Below are 19,101 nucleotides of genomic sequence, written 5' to 3'. Positions count from 1 at the left end.
GTTAGAAAGTCATTGAAGGAGACAAAAAGACTGATGACAGGAGAGGTTAAAAAAACAATGGAGGCTACAAATCAGATTTTAAAAACTCCACCTTTGACAAGTCTTGAGAGCTGGCCAATCAAAGGGGAAGGGCTTAGTGGGACCTTAAAGGGACAGCAGCTTAAACTACTTTTTCTTAAATTGTGGTCACCCATGACCATAAGTAAGTGTATTTTTTTTTTTAATGAAACATCAATAAAAACAAAGAAAAAAAACACCCCCTCTAACAAAAAAAAAAAAAAAAAAAAAAAATTACAGACACAAACAGGAAAGGGCAGAAAAATCCAATCTTTTTTTTCTTTATGATGGACAGGACCATTGCCTGATGTGAGGACACGCTGCAGTGTAAGGCAGAGCCAGCTGTTGGAGGCAGCAGACGCAGGCTCCAATATTTATCTTTAAGTCGTTAAAAGGTCAAATTACAGATGCATATTTAACATCATGAGGGAAGACAAATAAAACAGTTCACATGAGGGGGTCTTTGCTAGACTAACAATTTTAGATCAGTACCCCAATGCAATTCTTTGCACATCCCTGTTTGCTCAGTGTAATGTCTCTTCTTTGCTGTGCCCCTGCAGCGCTCTCTTTATCTCCCACTGTTAAGCTGTGGACCCAATGAGAACATTCATGCTCTGATTCATTCAGGCTCACTCTCACCTCAGGTATCCGTCCTGCAGACAGACTCCTGTCAGGAGTTGTATCCAGAGCAGGGTTCACAGTGTAAAAGAATTGCTCCTTGCTTCATGATATATTTGCTCTGCAGCTTCCCAGATGGGCTCCTTCCCTTTTCAGTCACTTTCTATAAAGCAGGCAATCAGCCAGGGTCTCCGGACACCGATGTATCCTCCACACAGACGAGTCTGGGCTGTGCTGCTGATTCTGTGCAACCGTGGGGAGGCATTAAAACCTATGACTTGTATTTCAGACACAGAGGCAGGCGTACTCTGTGCTTCTTGAACATCATTATTTTAGTTTTTGGGGCAGACTGAGCGTTGAGATATGACCTTGATACAAAAGAATGTAAGCCCTGGAGCGAGTTTGATGTCTTTGCTCTCTTCTTTGTTATTTAATTAAAACCCAACGTCTAATTCACAAAATTATAAACAAGTCACACTCATAATAAAAACAAACAAAAGAAAATGAGCAGCAGTTATGATCCCTGTTTGCTTAACAACCTGACAAAGAGGACGTTGTTGTATTCCAGAGATGCCATGCCCCATAAGTTTGCAGCCTGCCCTCTCCCTCTTATCTGCCCTCTGTTAATTGCTCATTAGGAGGAAAATGTGGTTTTAATTGTCTGCCAGTCGAGACAGCCTGAAGTTCATTACAGCTAATGTCCAAACTTCACAGAGACTGTTTGTGTTTGTCTAGACACAAACAGCACCGCTTGGCCCATTATGAATACATCCAATAATAGCCTTAAAGCACTGGCGTTAGTTTTCCTCTGCATTGAGATGCACTCAGTCTAACCAGATTAAACAGTATGATAAATGTGTGTCCTGTGATTGGGCTGCTTCTGCCTGTGTGCATGTTTTTGTGGTAGGACTCAGAGAAAACTTCCTCTCCAAATGAAACCTGCAGAGATTTGAGAACAAACCACAGGATGAGTCTGGAAACAGTGCTGAGAGTAGCAAGAGGACACAAACTTTCTCCAAGATTAAACTCAGCGATGGTTCTTTAGTATTACAATCCTCGTTACGCCAGCAAAATTCATTGTGAAGAAACAAAAACTTTGTACCTGCAAAACTTTGCTTCCTTTAGTTTTCCCAATTTATCATCCTAGAAAACCAGAACTGCTGAGGGGTTAAACCTTGTGTTGTGTGCAGAGGGTGTATAGCTCCTGAAGAGAGCAAACCAGCTTTGGTTCAGATAGTCATCCCCATCCTCGCTGTCTAAATTCTAACTGTCCTCTCTCAAAAAGACATGAAGGCCCCAAGTAACTTCACTTGATTCATTCAGCTCAAAGCATTCCTTTGCTCGTTCCTGTGATTCTGGATCTAACATGTCTAAAATACCATCCTAAGTCATCATCACATATAATTTTCAGAGTGGAGGTTATTTAAAGCAGTGTTTCCCAATCCTGGTCCTGGAGGACCCCCTGCCCTGCACGTTTTAGATGTTACCCCAATCCAGCACACCTGATTCAAATAAATGGCTTGTTATCAGGCTCGAGCAGAGCTTGATGACGAGCCATCCATTTGAATCAGGTGTGTTGGAGTCGGGATCAGTGAAACCTGCTGGTGGAGTTCTTGGTTGGAAAGAAAACCTGCAGCCTCTTGGCCCTCCATGGCACGAGGTTGACATCCCTGAGCTAGACAGTCAGTCAGTCAGACAGACTGACAGACAGAACTATAATGGTTAACTTAGTAACCTTATCACTATGTGCTGGGTTTATCAGGTATCACTCATATAAGCCTGAACCAAAGGGCAACATCTGGTTTGGAAAAATAAAGTCTATGCAGAAGTTGTTCATCCAGAATCCCCTTGAGGCTGGCTGCAGAAAGACCGAAAATTACATACACACCCAGCCATAAAAAAACAAAACACTTTTATGTCATTAAAATGCATATTTACAGCCTGGTTCAGAAAACAGCTTGGGTCCAAAACGCTGATTTCACTATCAGCACACACTGTGTGATCAGTACATTTTTTTCTATCTCTGCGGTTTAGAAGTTATTAGGATTGTTCGATTATCCAGATGTAGCTGCTCGAAGAAAAACTAAAAGCCAGCGTCATAGCAAATGTGGCTGCGTCCACGGATTGACTTCATTTCACGGTTTCAGGAGCAGACGGGTGTCGTTGCGGAGGCTATGTCCATGTTTTGTACAGTTTATGGCCTTAACATTTCCTTGGTGATACGATAAAAATGGAACCTGGGCAGGACTGTATGAGAAAGCACAGCTTGTTTTTTTTTTTTTGCTTTTTTTTTTGCTTTGTCATGGTAGAGTCTTTAAACCAGTATATGTTTGGTGTTTTAATCTGTAACTCCTCAAATATACCAGATAGGTCTACAGTGCGACTCTGTTGCAGTCATGCAGACAGTCAGCAACAGAACAGATCCTGTGTAACTTGACACGTTGACTTGAATAGAAACTATTTGATCCGTTTGCTGTGACGCATCTGGTGTATTTCAGCAGTAATTTTCTAAAGTTTATCTTATTTTAATGTTTTTTAGCCTCTCTTATATTTGCCTGTTACCAGTTATTTCGTTTTTTTTTGTTTGTTTGTTTTTGATTTTTTTTTTGTTTTCCCAGCCTAAAAACTCTGAAGTCAAATTAATATAACCTTTTTTTCAGTATTTCAAACAAAATATGACAGCTGAGTAATAAATATTTTATTTTAACGCAGATCTTTTGAATTTGAAAAAAAAAACCCAATCCAGCTTTATTTGTATAGCACCTTTCAAAACAAAGTTACAAGGTGCTTGATAATAAAACCCAATACAGTTAAGAATACATAAATACAACAATACAACAATCTATAAAAATAATATAGGAGAAGTAAAGGGTCAATACAAAGCAATATGATAAAAGTGGGTTTTAAGGAGAGATTTAAAAGCTGAAACTGACTTTGAGTAAAGAGTGGTCACAAATAGATAAACTCGGGAAGTTGTTTATCGTTAAAAAGTAATCCTGTTTTGTTGAAGACTTTAGTTGACTCGGATTATCTCTGTTGTTCTTACACACAGTAATTCTTTATTTTTAAGCACTGTACACTTCATATATAGCTTTTACACTGTTCTCTTATTAAACACTTTATGGTCTCATTGGTATCTCTGTTGTTTGGCTGTTTAACTTCTTTACAGGTGGATAAGTACACTTAAATTTTATCTCAGTCTGTGATTCATCTCTGGAGATGATTTATCTGCTCTCAGATAAAACAAAATAAAAATTCTGTCAGACTCTAAAAATAATCCTTATACTCAGAAGCAGCTGCTGTAAACTTGATTCTGAGACTTCAGGTGAGACTCTCTGACCCTCTGTGATTGGACCATGGACAAAACACTTTAGTAAAGCCAGCCTGACATTTTAAAAGGGCGTAAGGTTGGAGTGTGGTTTTGCTTGAGTATTAACCTGCTATGTGAGCAGAACACCTTTTTAATAATGCGTTACATAAGAAAATGTATTCTTTCATTATGCTTCTGCAGACTTCACCTGCTGCCCTGGGGATGTTTAGACTCTGAGTGTTGGTACAAGTTTGGTTTTAGTCTCTGCACACAGCCAGCAGCTCCTAAGAGCTCTTTAAGGAGCTGTGCTCGAGCACGTTCAACAAAACATCAGAGGACAAGTGATGACGATGCAGCCTTGGGTCTTAATAAAGTTGCATTCGTTTCAATGTGTTCTTCCTGTAACTCTTTCTTTCCTCTTATCTCTGAGAGACTGAAATAACTGAACCAAACAGAAGACGAGGAGCAGAGCTGAATGTCCAAGTTTTTCTCTGAACAAAGAAGTGCACTAAACTTTTCCCTGAAACTCAGTTATAACTTCAGGAAAAGTGACTTTGCTTGTTGCATGATTATGGTTTGAGCTCTTTTGCATTCAATCTTCATTTGGGTCTTAAAATAAGTCTTCTTATGCAGAATTTCTCTTTTGTTGATACGGATATTAATTGTCAAAGCGAGACCTGACTGAGATCACACGCTATCTGCAGGAAGAAGAGGAGAAAATGCAGACATTGATCTCATTTGCTCATGATGTGCGCAGCCTTTGTGCACCATGATACTCTGTATTGCTCCGTTTAGCAGGATTATCGTCTTTATGGATTAAACACACATGAATCGTTTAAACGTCCCGAGTATATCAGCCTAAATAAGGTGTAATGGCTTTTATTTATTGACTTCTCCTCTGGCCTCACCAGATCTAATGAAATAAATGGAGGTCTCATTGATTTTCTAACCTGAGAGTTTTAGTACCTGTGCTGCAGGTGTCAATGAGTGAACACCTGCAGATTCATCAACAGAGCTGAATAACCTCTCATCCTGTTTTATCTTCTCTCCTCATGCTTCCCCTGGCGTCTTCTTCTCCTCTTGTCCATCCAGTGGTGGTGTTGTATTTGCAGGGTGTGGGGACCAAAGAATGGAGAGAGGTAAGTTGATTTTTTTTTTTTTTTTTTAGTATTTCCCAAACTCAAATAATTCTGTATCTAGAAACCAGTTTAAGAACTGGGGTCCAGGGCCTGCATACACGTTCAGTCATTAAACAAACAGGACCATTAGTCCTAACATTTTGTTATGGAACAACCTGTTTGGCTATAGCATTCAGCCGCATGCATGACTGCAAATAATCGGCCAGTTAACTAATTACACCATGAATGAGACGCAGGTGCAGATTACGTCATAACTCGAGGAAACCTCCTGGAAAACCACATCAAAACATTCAAACTGCGCATGCCTTCCACTCACTAACAGCAGTAAACCTGGCAAGCGGTAACAGTGCGACTGAGAGAAGATCAAAAAAAAACATTTTTAGCCGGTGAAATGGAGTTTGTATTTCAAGAATACACAAGGACGAACAGCTGTTATCCGTGAGTCAATCAGGTAAACAAAGAGAAAAAGAAAGTTTGGCGATCATTAACAAATTAAATGTGTGTGGTGTGTCTGAGCACTCAGTTGAAAACCTCAATAATAAAATCATTAACATGCAAGCTGCAAGTGCTGCAGCAATGCCCCAGTGCCTCGATGAATAACTATGAAAGCAGTTTATGAACTCCAACATGTTATTACACTTATCTTGAAAGGACCCAGATGCATTAAATCAAAAAGAGATCAAACTTTGAAAACTGACGGCAGCGAGCCTCGCCGGTTTGTCTCCCTTATCTGTTCACTGAAAGAAAGTGTCTCCTAAATCTAAAGTTGCTGTATGGCTACACATTGCCACCAAAGGGCAACATCCGGTTAGTAAAAATGAAGCCTATGCAGAAGTGCTAAAAGTCGCTGTTCGTCAAGAATCCTCTTGAGGCTGGCTGCAGAAAGACCGGAAGTCACGTACACACCCAGCCAAAAAAACAGACTTTCACAGCATTAAGAAGCATATATACAGCCTGGTTCAAAGACGGCTTAGGTCTAAAGTGCTGATTTTACTATCAGCACACACTGTATGGTGAGTGAATATTTTTCTATCTCTGCGGTTTAGAAGTTATTAGGATTGTTCAAATTTCCAATCGGGGCACTGCTCAGGTCACATGACCGCTGGGCGCCCTGTAGCTGCTTGAAAAATCTCACAGCTGGCGTCATAACGAATGTGGCTGCTGATTGGCTTCATTTCACGGTTTCAGGAACAGACGGGTGACGTTGCGGATGATTCGTCCATATTTTATACAGTCTATGATTGCCACCCTACCAACGGATTGTCCACTGTCTTTGTATATTTCTTCTTAAACAATCACGCGATGTCTTCAAACAGCCAAACAGGTGCTGTAATCCTGCCGTTAGCACCTGTAATGGTGGGGTCTGCCTTCTTTAAATCTAATGCTCTTTTGGGCTATTAACCTGGCTCATGCATACCACAAATCAATTTTTCTTTCGCTGTTAGCACAAAGCAGTCCGTTTTCCCCGCTAATGGCCTGTCATGCATCCTGGCCCAGGACCCTGACTGTCAGGCCAACAACTGTCAAAGAAAGATATGTTATATGATGGCTTAAAGTTCACGAGAGCATGTTTCAGTGAATTGCATGCAGGTTAGTATTATAATTATTAAAGTTGTGCTGTCACTCAGGGATTTACTTTCAGCTCCTCCCAAAAAACCTTTGCAAGCAGTTTGCAAGACTCGGAACAAAGTTTACTTTCTTTTCCAGCGTTAATCCAACATCCATGGTTCCCCTGAAAAACTCTTACACAGTTTGCATGAGGTGAATATCAGGTTAAAGCTGCTGAAATGCTGACTCCACACAAACATGTTTGGATTCCAAAGCCTGTCCTCCTGCTGGATGACCTGCAGCTGTGTTTCTATACTCAGCTCTGTGCTGTGGTTGGTAAATAAAGCTTCAGATTTGGATTTTTGAGTGTATTTGTTGTGCAGGAGGTCACCCAGAAGGTATTCAGCATTGTGGCGAGTGGTTTGTTTTCCCCCTAAGCAGGATTTGATGTTTGCTGAGATGCAGGTTGTGTCTACTAACCATGTTGTAATGATGAGTCACCTTCAAAACTTTATTGCAAGTTGTATTTTTAAAGTTCCTGCCTACTTAGTAAGGCTGTGCAGCTGTGCAGTGGTCAGTTCCTGGGTTCCTGGATATATCCCCAGCTGGACAGGTGCCTTTCTGTGTGGAGATGGCAAGTTCATGCATGCATGGTCTCTCTAAATTCCCTGTAAGTGTGAGTGTGCATAAATGTAACAGAGTTCATCAAGAAAGAGACAAACTTATGACGTTCAGGGTGTATACCAAAAATAAATTGTTTATTTTCAAGAGTATTTAATCAAAGTGTCAACATAAAATCACAGCCTGGACACCTGAAAAAAAAAAGAATTAAATAAATAAAAATAAGTTACAACAAAAAACTCTCACAGCTACGCTAGAAAAAATCAAATTAGAAAAGTAACAAGTTAGAATCACAGTTTTTGACTGGAACTCCAAAATCAAACCAGCAAAAATAAACTCTGTACAAGTCTTGAAATGTATATAAGGTTGACAAGAAAGGCACAGGTACAAGTGGTAACATCAAGGGACAGGGATCATAATCACAAAGGGCAGGGAAACGCTGAGGCAGGATGTGAAGCGACCTGAAACAAGTGGAGAGAAGGGACTATAAGATAAAACCAAACATGACAAACATGAAAACAAGACTGAAGTTAAAAAGTAGAAAATTAACACAACTGATAACACCTGACACAATGTCTTTCATCTCTGCGTGTTAGGCTGGAGATTTGTCCGGGCGTTCCCTTGCATTGTACCTGACGATGGCTGGGACAGACTCAAGTCCCCTACTGCTCAGAGAGGAAAAAGTGAACACAGATAATCAATTAATTTTCACTTTTAGTTAAGTTCCATATTTATGATTGAAAATTAAAAACAGTTCATGTGCATACTAGAATTCATGCTAAAGGGGGAAGCAACACAGTCTGTTATTTAAAATTTAAGTGAGGGTAAAGATATTTCTTTCTTAGAGTGGGATAATGGAGCCTATTTTTGTTCACCTTGCGATCAAAACCAGCAAAGGATGGATTATCTGATGTTTTCAAATGACCTCATGTGTGATTTTCCTGTGGTGTGGGGTGTGATAAGAGCAAGCGGCAACCCCTAATCTAAGAATATGAGACAATGCTGAAGTGCTAAAATCTGCTGTTTCTCGAGTGTTCGCTTGAGGCTGGCCCCAGAAGTACCCAAAGTTACATAGACACCAAGCCAAAAAAAGCTGTTTTCAAAGCAGAAATTAACCTATTTACAGCCAGCAATTTTATCCCATTGAGCCCATATCCCCGCCATCTGCACAGCTTTTTCCATAATAATTTTTCTTACTTGTGTATTTGTGTATTGTAATTGTGTATTTTCCCGAAATTTTAGAACCATCATTGCCATCATTGCTTTTTCGTGTTCATCCGTCAAGTTTGTTTACACAGAAGCCTTGAAGAAGTTAAAGTATCAACTCCAGCTTTTAACTTTAGTAAAAGTGTTAAAGCACTGGTTTCAAAACTACTTAAAGTATAAAAGTAAAAGTAACTTTAAGGGGGGAAAATGCCATTAAAGTCAAAAGCTTCATATAGTTCATCCCCTTCCTGAGTCTCTGCCACGGACATAAGCTATATACATCTGTTATGTCCTTGCTGAAGTATGGAGTGATTTGTGTCATGTACAGGTGTGATGGATAACGTACAAACCAACAGGGTGTTGGAATGGTATCAAATTTATACATCTTATCCATCTACAATCAAATTCACTCTTTCGGGATGGTGCAATTTCAGTGATTTTAGGATAGGTTTTTACTTTTTTGGCGTGCCTTTTTGAATGATGACAAACTGGAATAAAACACTATAAGATCATAAGAGAGAGATTATGTTCGATCCGTTTTTTTGTCATCATGAAGTCTGTGATCTCTAAATGTGTGAAAGTTTGTAGAATCCTGTAATGTGTACCAGCCTTTAATGTTATGTCTGTTATCTTCAGAGTGGTTCCTCTCCGCTAACTTTCAGTCAGAGCTAAAAACAGAATAAGTTAAGATAAAATCTTGGGTAAAGTTTTTGCAAAGACATTGTTTAATATTACAGGTTATAGAAAAAAAAAGGTAAAATGAATCCATACGTTACGTTTCTGGACAGAAGACAGAATTCACATCATTGCAAACAAAGAGGGAGAGAAGAGAGATGACTTTTTTGGTCTCATCAAATATGCACAGTCTGCTCCCCTCGTCTCCCGGCTGTCTCGCCCCCGTCACTCTTTTTTAAGGTGGGGTCATGTGACCCTCCATTCATTACTGTCACTTTAAATTCCTCCCCCTCCTTCACTTTACTTCTCAGTGTGTCTCTGCAGCCCGTTTTACCTCGTCTAATTTGCCGATGACATTCTGTCGCTGGTCCGTGTATTTACTCATTTACAAATGCAGAGTCAACATTAATGTGACAGTGAGGGCTTTGCTATTCCTGATCCCCTCACTCCGAGACACCTCACACCTTCTCGTTCCATGTGGCAGGGCTTAATCAAAAACGCTGCATGAACTGCAACCGCAATCAGCCGAGTAAACATCTTGCTGTCAGCCAAACATAGATCCACACCTGGGCCAGACATGGGGCTTGATTGTAAACCCGGGAATCCTCTCAATCTTGTGACTACATGTTTGCATTTTAACCGTGACATTAAAAAGTCAAAGGTTGTCCGCTGAAAGACAAATAGCTCATTTACATTCAGTACAAGTAGAGGATGCTTTTTGTCATCCTACTGCTGAAGACCTTGCGTCATGTTTCTGAGTCGCCTCTCTACCTGCTTTCTTTGTGAAGTGTTTCTTTTTTTAGTCGTTCCTGTGAGCTTATTTTGAACTTAATTTATTCCTTTTACTTAAAATAGATCTCTGGATAAAAGCGTGGGTGGAAATGACCAATCACAGCTTGATACAGAAAATCACATGTTGTTTAACTCTGATTGGACTGGAATAGAGAATCTTTATTGTCCTTAAGGGGGCAATTTGGCTGGCCAAGCAACAACCAAAACATGCAGGCATATAAGCATGGAAACAAACAACTCCCATGGATGTCATAATGATAACTAAAATAACATGTTCTGTAGTCTTTACTGTTTCTGCAAAAGCAACAACTCCTGAAGTTTGTTTAAAGCCCAGCTCCTGAGGGGACAGCTGATTGGGGTATCTGTTCATTTTGGCCCTGCTAGCATACATAGATACATAGATGTAGTTTCCATGACATCACCCATCTGTTTAAATGGCAGAGTTTTGAGGCATGTTGTATGGTGTTCTTGTCATTCCCATACACAACCTCTTTCATAATCCATCTCCAATTACAACAACTAAATTTTTTTTTACAACCATTACCAGAGTTGTGGTGGTGTGCTCTCAGTGTTTTATCCTAATGGGTACTGTTAGTTTTTTAGTCTCTCTTTAGCTCCTCTGTGAACTTTTCTCTCCCCTCAGCAGCTGTTTCAAGATTCTTTAAAACATTAGAGGTCATGTTTCTCTCTCTTTACATTCCTTTTCCCCTCTGTCTCCTCTTTGCCTCATCTAAAAAGCTTTTTTCATTGTCATATCTCAGGAAGCACAAATCCAGTCCTGGGATCGAGTATTAGTTTGTTACAGACTCATAAAGTTAGATTAGATAATGGTTACAAAGAGTCAATTACCCTGATTTCCTGACAAAAGGTCTCTCTGGGGTATACATTACGCAAGTTTACAATAATTCCAGAGAGAACTATTTAGATTTAACTTTGACAAGTAAGTGTTTTTAAAATAGGTTTGAATATTTTTCTATGAGAGCCTCTTACCTGTGACCATAGTTAAGTTTCAGTTTCTGTTCTATGCTTGAGCTCCTCTTACTAACTTTGCTCATGTGCCCTGTTCTACTGTGTGTTGCTGGTTCGACTGGTAGATTGTGAGCCTAGATGGGCTCCATCGGATAATCATCCTCACTAATAAAAATTTACACAAGTTTTGACATAAGTTTATGACTCAAATATTGAGAACTGTCAACAACTGGGAGTGAAGAAGAATTTCTCTGAATCACATTATCAGGCGCTAAACACCGGGAGCTGTCAGGCTGTTCAAACTGGAGATGCACAGCCTCCGTCAGCGGGCGGTGCCGTTGGGGGCATGGAGATATTTTCCAACCAATATTCCCCACGCATGAACTTGATGCTCTTTCTCCATAAAAGTATCCAATTACACAATAACACAGTGCCTTATTTATTTGATATCTAAGCCACAGGACCAGCCAAACTATGAAAAAAAAGTGTAACTTATAGTCTAAATAATTCTGTAACAAGACAGATCTGTTCATCTCAGTTGTACGATCTTCTGTGTTTACAACAAACACATTAGTCAGAGGTTGGTGCATTGTTCAGCGGAGCTAAAATAGCATAAAGGAAGATAACTGCAGCAACTATCCTCAGCTGTTTGGTGGCTCTTAGGCTTGATTTGCCAACAAATATTAAAAAACTGAGAATGTTAAATTAAAAGTGGTGACAGATTGGATCAATATCGACACAGCCAATACCAAAGACCTAAATTCAAAAATTTGCTTGGTCATAGCCTATAATCTTTCTCAACTTCCTATTGTTCCTGTGTTTGTTTATTGACCGAATAATGTATGACAGAAAGAAAGATAAAGAAAAATCAGTTGAAATATTTAATTAAATGTGAGTGTGACTGAAATCTCTTCATTTAAATCCTTAGAATTGTCTCAAAGAGGCAACAAACTTAAGTTTAGAAATAAGCTTAAATCCATCAGTGGGCTAAAAGAAGTTAAAAAAGGACTGGTTTAGTCTGGATTTAGAGGTGGTCAAAGTCAGGGATCCTCTAACATTATCTGGGAGTTTTTTTTTTTTTTTTTTTTTTTTTTTTAAGATATATCTTTATTTACTTAAAACACATGTATAAAATGAAACACAAAATGAACAATAAATAATGATTGGGTAAAAAGAAAAACTCAAAAAAGCATTTTTTCCAGGGGTGGGCGACACGCTATCCAACAAAAGTTTCATTTAGCCTCCTCACTGACAGCTGCAGGGTCACGGCCAGCTGGCGACATTGATCGCCATCTGCGTTTGTTTATCTTCTGAAGTCACGTTTGACCATGCAAGATTCTGTGAGCTCTCATGTCCGTGGAATCGCTGCACAATGTGAAGCGTGTGGTGTAGCAGTCACATGAAAGAGTTTAGTGTGTGTTCAGAGGATTGAACCATCTTTGATTATATGGTTTCTCAAGATTTTAACAACTGTTGAGATCTCTGAGGCGTGTAGTGTGTGGCTGACCTAACCCAGCTGGTATCTGTATTTAAATGTTTTATTTCCCTCAACACAATGGAAAATCGTTTGCATGACTTCTGGAAAACAGCACTAAGACTCATCAATCATCTTGAATCAACAGTTGGTCAAGGTTGAAAGTAAGAGGTGGCTTTTTGACAGACTTTAACAAAGACCTTCCAAGATGAAACCAACTCTAGGACAACAAAAACAACAACAATTCCACAACCTTTACCCACAATGCTCCAGCACATATTAACTAATCACACCTAACTTGGGTTTTCAACCAAAGCCTCCCCATCCTTTAAATAGAAACACTACCTGGAAATATCCTGGGATTTTCCTCCAGATCGATACGACAGGTAGGTTCTGAGGACCAACAGTCAGTCCTGTGAGGCCCTGGTAATGGATAGGCCGGGGATTCAGTTGATAGCACGGATTATGTGCACTGGGCACTAAAGACACGAGTAGAGGTATTGAGGCTGAGGTTAGGCAGTGCCAAGATCAATAGCTCATTACACGGTGCTGTTGGGCCGGGCTCTCAGGCGAGGCTGGCAGTCCAGTCTGGGGATTACTGGAGTGATTGTCAGGGAGATGGAGAGACCGACTGGCCCAGGTGGGAGGCTGGGACCAGGACTCTGCAGGCTTGCAGGGCTAAGGGCTGGCTCTAATGTGGCGGTGTGATTTCTCTGGGGACACAGCTGTGGCACAGTGGGGCTCAGCGTGATGTAGTGTCGTAGTAAGACTAAGACGATGAGTATACAGGGGATTGAATGCTGCTGTCAAATCTTAATATCTTTATATCTACTGCTTCTGAAACACATTTCATTTGCATGTATTTGTCTTGCCTACTGAGACGTGTTCATTCACAAATCATCTCTCTCCCTTCATGTTTGCAGTTTGGCAGAACTGAGGTCATCGACAACACTCGGAACCCAGACTTTGTCCGGAAATTCGTCCTGGATTTCTTCTTCGAAGAGAAACAGAATCTGAGGTTTGACGTGTAAGTATCTGAAGTATAAATCTGAAACAATTTGATTTCAGAACATGGGTATATTAAGCTCAGCCAACACCATTGTGCAGATTTAGAGTAAGATAGAATCTATCAGATTGCTTTCTCTGTGGGTAAAAAGATTATTTCACCTGATTAGGATTAATGAACAGGTCAATCACAAGCAGAATTGAATGTCCAATCACGGAGGGGGATTTTAAAAATGGACCCTCTCCAAGCCCTCTTGAGAGCCCCGCTGATTGAATTAGTGTCTGTTTACCCACTTGGCTATTCAGCTCAGCTCACCTAGCTGCTATCCTCGATCAATGCAGAGGAAGATCCCTCACATGCCTCAGTGGCTTTAATCAAGGCACAGAAATGTGCTTTTATTACTCAATGGAGTGTGTAGGACAGCGGCTTGTTCACAACGTGAACATGAAATGGAACACAAAGATTGTTTGTGATGATGCAATTATGTTGGCGTTATGCATAATTTCACCTCAAAGCGTCCCTTCAACTCTACAAGGTCATTTGCAACGTGCAGTCCCTGAGTTAGTGAGCCCATTGTGAAGCAACTCACTACAGACATACACACTGGGTGTAAGCTTTGGAGTAGGTAACACAGATGCAACACTTAGGTCCTGTGTTGTGGGTTTTAAAGGTACAGTCCTCTAACTCACAATGGCAAATGTTCTCTGTTCTTCTCAGGATGGTGTCAAAATCTGTTGATGCCATCTTGAGAGGAAGGTGAGTTTGTTGAATATCAGACACTCTTGCTCATCTATTTCTTGGGATAACAAGCTGGTAAATAAAAAAGACCTGGTGACATAAGTAATGGTGCTTTTTTTCTCTGTAGGGGAAGAAAACAAAGATCCTAAGTAACACAGATGGGTAACCTACATAAATCGATGTAACAAGCCGTGCATGGCGAGGATGAGGATCGTTTCTTTCAGGAAACCCGAGGGATTTTCACCACCTTAAACCTTTTTATCAAAACTCAATATACACACATACATATGGTTTATATTTTTGTCTATGATTCATGATACACATTCTCAATCCACAATCCCAAACGCCTCCGTCCCCTTCAACCTTGCAATCCATAACATGATTCAAGATGTGTGTGTGGCTGCACTCTGCACAAGAAGAGGTTTTATTAACTTGTCTAAAAATGGCGGCCAATTAACCAGGCCTGGGTATTGTTTACTGCTTCTATTCTTGAACTGGTTCCGAATTTCAAAGATTAGGGGAGTCAATAAGGTACGGGCATTTCAGTTCTGCTTGTCGCTTCTTAAAAGGGACAAAAAAATGTTCAGGAGTTAACCTCTGTAAAAATTCTGCAGTTCACAGAAAGATTTTTTTGTTTGTTTGTTTTTATTTGTGTATTTATTTATTTGTTTGTTTATTCTATTAGAATCATTGACTGTTTACAGAGTGGACGGCGTGGTTCTGTCATTTACCATTGTACAGTTTTGAAGCAAAAGTACCCCCGTCACAGGAGCAGCCAGAGTCTGTGCAGTAGAGGCTATGAGGGACTCAGAGAGAATCTGAGTGGAGCCGAGTGACATAAATAAGATTTTTCTTTTTCTTTCAAGAGTCTGATCTCTCTTTAGCTCTCCCTCCCAACATATTTTGCAATTACTGAAAAAAATACAAAACGGCAGCTGTCAATCATCATCAAACGTGACGTAAAGCCTTGTTTTTAACCTCTTCTTATAACTGATGAAAACATTTTTTTCAGAGAAAAGGGGACCTGGAACCAATGAAGCCCAAAAATATCTCCAAATCACTACAACAATCAGATGTGAGAAACATTTCTATGAGGTGTATTACTTTTTTCAAGTTTGACCATAGCCCATCTGGAATGGCTAGGGAGATGGATTTTTTGACCTACACTCCAGCCAGCCACCAGGGGAAGCAGTTTTTGTTGTAACCTCACTTTGAGCAAAGCAAGATGGTGCCCATTTTTTATACATGTGTGTCATAATATGATGCTGTGTCAGCATCATATTATGACTCACATGGTGCAACATGTCAGTAAAAGTAGGAGAAAAGATCATAGCGGACCAAAATGTGAAATATTTCAAAAATATGCTGACACCACAAGGGAGGGAGCATATGTGTTTAGAAACTTACTTCAACATATTTGAGGTACATGTTACATCTTCCGCTACTGCTATAGAAAACATTAAGTCACACTCATGGTCGAAACACACAACACTGTTTGCTTTTATATGGACTTAAACAAATCCTGTTCACAAATACATCAAGTACATTTTTGTTGGATTCAAGTTACAAAGCTTCCCTCCCCCCTCTGGTCCCTGCAAGGTGTCTTTGTGATGCAGAAACTTGAGTTTGTGTTTTATTCTTCTTTCACTTATTGAAATAATTCAAGTCGGTGATTTCCCAAATCTATTCTCGGTGCTCTTTGCAATTGAGGTCGAGTGATATTTGATGAAGATACAGCTCCCAAAGTGTTGGCATGGTGGGTATTTATGTCATTCATCTGAGCATTTTAATATTGCAGCAAATGAGGATTGAGTCACTTTGGGGCAGGCCTCAAGTGGCCACTTAAGTAACTGCAATTTTTTCCCCCCACTTTCCCAGTGGCTTCATTTATCAGCCCAAAGGGGGTTTCTGATTGGAAAGTTATCACTGAGAAGTTAAAAGCTGTGAAAGATCTGTTTGCATTTAGAGAAAATTTGCTTTGGAATGTGACCCCAGGCAAACAAAGCATCAACCTTCTTGTGTTATTATTTCTGCAGAATAATTGTAAAATTTGAATGCCTCACAGTGCCGGCTGATTAGAAAATGTCACGCTAACATGTTACAAGATGTGTTACTGCCAACTGCTGGTTGTTTATAAAACAGGAAAGCAGCTGCTTCTGGAAGTCATCAGATCTGTATCTTTATGGTTCCTTTAGCTTAAGGGGCTGTTTACAAGACAATGGGTGAAATGCAAAAGTTTAGTTGCATTTCAGCCTTGTGTTTACACGGAAACAGTATTTCAGCCGACCTGGGATTTTTCTAAAACACTGCTGTGATGGCGTTTTACCATTTATCGTTGATGTGTAAACAGTAAGCCGGCGTTTGCAGTGGAAATGCTGAAGTTGTTGTTACGATCCTCGCAAACTACTGTGATGTGCGTGCACTGCTCAATCTGCTGAAGCTGCTGGCGGTCTTTCAATAAAATTAGCATCTGTTGCTCCACTTCTGCTCTTAAAGTTTGCCAATACACCAGATGATCGGCTCAACTCTACTTCTGTGGAGATCTACCAATAGCAGCTTCTAGACAAGAGTTATAGCACCACCCACAGGGCTGTCATGTGTACTACAGCGTTCTTAGGCCCTCAGCGTTTCCATGTTAACGCAGATTCTTTTCACTGTCGTTGTCGTGTAAACAGGGCCTAAATCTTGTCAAGTGATGCCATCAGTTCCTCTGATCTGTTCACGTTTGTTTCTCACAGGTACAATGTGGACTCCAGAAGCTGCAACATTTCCAAACATGTAAGTACAGTATGGCAAATGAAAACGATGGGTTGGACTCAGTCCTGACAAATAGAATAGAATAGAATAGAATAGAATAGAATAGAATAGAATAGAATAGAATAGAATAGAACATTTTTTACTAGAAATTCAAAGAATTTTGTGTAATACCAGTGGTACAAGAAACGAAGTGCAAAATGCAATAATGAATTGGAAATGATAGGAAGAACCAAAACGTAGAAACATAGGAAAACTACTTTCTGTACACTAGAACTAAATAAGTACAAGAATAAACAATTCATACTGAGATTGAATGTGCAAATTAATGTATTTTTCAATAGCACATTAAATCTAGCATTCCTCACTCTGATGAAACTCATTTACAGTGAATGAGTGATGGAGCTCATCATGATTCAGGACATAATTTGGTTAAGTCTAATAGAGTTGTGTAAATACCATTTTATAACAAAGTCTGTTCTTTCTCTCTGTCTTTCTTTAACACAATCGACTCATGCGGGGAGCAGAAGGTGAGCGCTGTGTATGCAGATTGTATTATCTTCATGAGCCCTGCTTTTGTAATGTCCTCCATTAATTCTACGTTTTATTCCTCAATATATTCTGGGCCCTCCTGGAGAGACTTGTGATTATTTTGTGTTTTTTCGCCCACTTTAATTTTTATCATATTTTTTCTCCCGTTCTTCTCTCATCTCATTTCATCAAGGACAAACATCACCAGCTCCCTCCCGGAAAGCTTCCTCCATTATGTTGCTGCTCATTTTATCTGTCTGCATTTTATCTCTGGCTCAGGTAAAGACATTTTTAGAACTTCAAAGTGCAGGCAGCTGTTGTCTGAGACAGTGTACTACAACATGACAGGACTTTTAACACAGTCTCAGTTCATGGGGACACACACCTACACCTGCTCTCATTCACCCACCGCAAATACAAACACACACACCGCTCTGCCCTTGTTGTTGTGCAGGAGGCTCATTGTGTCATTTCATCTCCCGGCTTTTTATGTTACCATATGTTTCTCTGCAGAGCGTGTGCTCCTTGGAAATTTCATCTCTTGTTGGATGAAAGCGCTGATTTAAGGGGAAAACTTGTCCTACGCAAATGTGTTCCTTTGAAAAGGGATAAATAATGTCCCCCATAGAGCATCCTTTGAGGCGTAACCCAGTTGAATCATGCATGCTCAGGTAAAACATGGGATTACACCCTAAATTAAAACTTTAATATAAAGTGACACATCAGTAATAAGAGTTTGAACTTTAATAGAATTTTAATAACCTTAATATCTCTTCTACTATCCCTATTGGTTTTATAGTCCTTTGTAATTGCCATTGAGTCTGAGTGTTAACCCTGTTTATTAAAGCTCAGGAGCTCCTGAAATCTGTGGAGTGATTAGACAGTGTTCATATATTTAATGGACAGGATCCCAAGTGCTCATAGCTCTAAAAAAAAAAGTTTAGGACAAAGTTGAATGAATGAAAATCTGTCACCACTAAGCATCACTGTGGTGTCTGTAAAGTATCTGTCATTAAGAGTGTGTCATTTCTGCTTTACACTGGGACTAACCAAGAGTCAGTCTCATTTTTATTCAAGCTTATAAATAGCTCTTAGCAGCGAGCAGGGACTGAAAATATGTGAAGTCTATGTCTTTGGTGTTGACTGCAGTGACACCTGTGGTCGGAATCGGTAGTGTTTTTCAAGTACAAAGTTTCTGTTTCCCATGAGCACCTTCACCCTTTGTTGTAATGACTCTTGCCACGGTGTGAATTTGCTCTGAAGTGATTGAGATGATTAGAGAGCAGATCTTTCTACAATGTAAATATCACACCGCCACCTTTACATAAACGTAGATGAACACGTGATACAGGTCTGTTCACACAAAGAACATTTAACAGTCTGTGTGTGCTTGGTGGATAAGGTGGTGTCTTTGTGTGAGGTCACACTCGCCATCTGAACCATACCGTACTTGAACAAAACTCACGTGAGTGACAGGCGCTCTATAGCTGTACACAAAGCCCTTGCCACTACTGCTATAGCCAAAATGCTTCATTTACCGTTTTAGAAACAGACAGGTGACGTTGGGGAGACTACGTCCATGTTTTATACAGTCTATGGTATGAACCAGACTTTAGGTACCCACATGGCTGGCCTACGTCATTGTGAGGCATCTGTTTACATA

The 19,101-nt window shown here is 40.0% G+C and overlaps 1 protein-coding gene across 2 annotated transcripts in view; it reads left to right on the top strand.

The window, feature by feature from the left end:
• cpne9 (copine family member IX) overlaps positions 1-19,101 on the top strand; it is a 141,623-nt gene that overhangs the window by 41,364 nt on the left and 81,158 nt on the right. The window contains exons 3-6 of one of the 2 annotated variants that reach the window (XM_074681400.1): positions 5,078-5,124; positions 13,333-13,436; positions 16,892-16,931; positions 17,435-17,437. In XM_074681400.1, the coding sequence (XP_074537501.1) occupies positions 5,078-5,124; positions 13,333-13,436; positions 16,892-16,931; positions 17,435-17,437 (194 nt within the window). Of the gene's footprint in view, positions 1-5,077; positions 5,125-13,332; positions 13,437-16,891; positions 16,932-17,434; positions 17,438-17,628; positions 17,718-19,101 lie in introns of those variants that run through there. The other variant, XM_074681399.1, reaches the window with a different exon arrangement.

Source organism: Halichoeres trimaculatus, unplaced genomic scaffold (assembly GCF_033239565.1).
Source record: "Halichoeres trimaculatus isolate MK-OKI-2021-1 unplaced genomic scaffold, fHalTri1.1 fHalTri1_scaffold_11, whole genome shotgun sequence".
NCBI lineage: Eukaryota > Metazoa > Chordata > Actinopteri > Labriformes > Labridae > Halichoeres > Halichoeres trimaculatus.
Note: the sequence above shows the minus strand (reverse complement) of the source record. Positions and strands in the feature narration are given on the sequence as shown.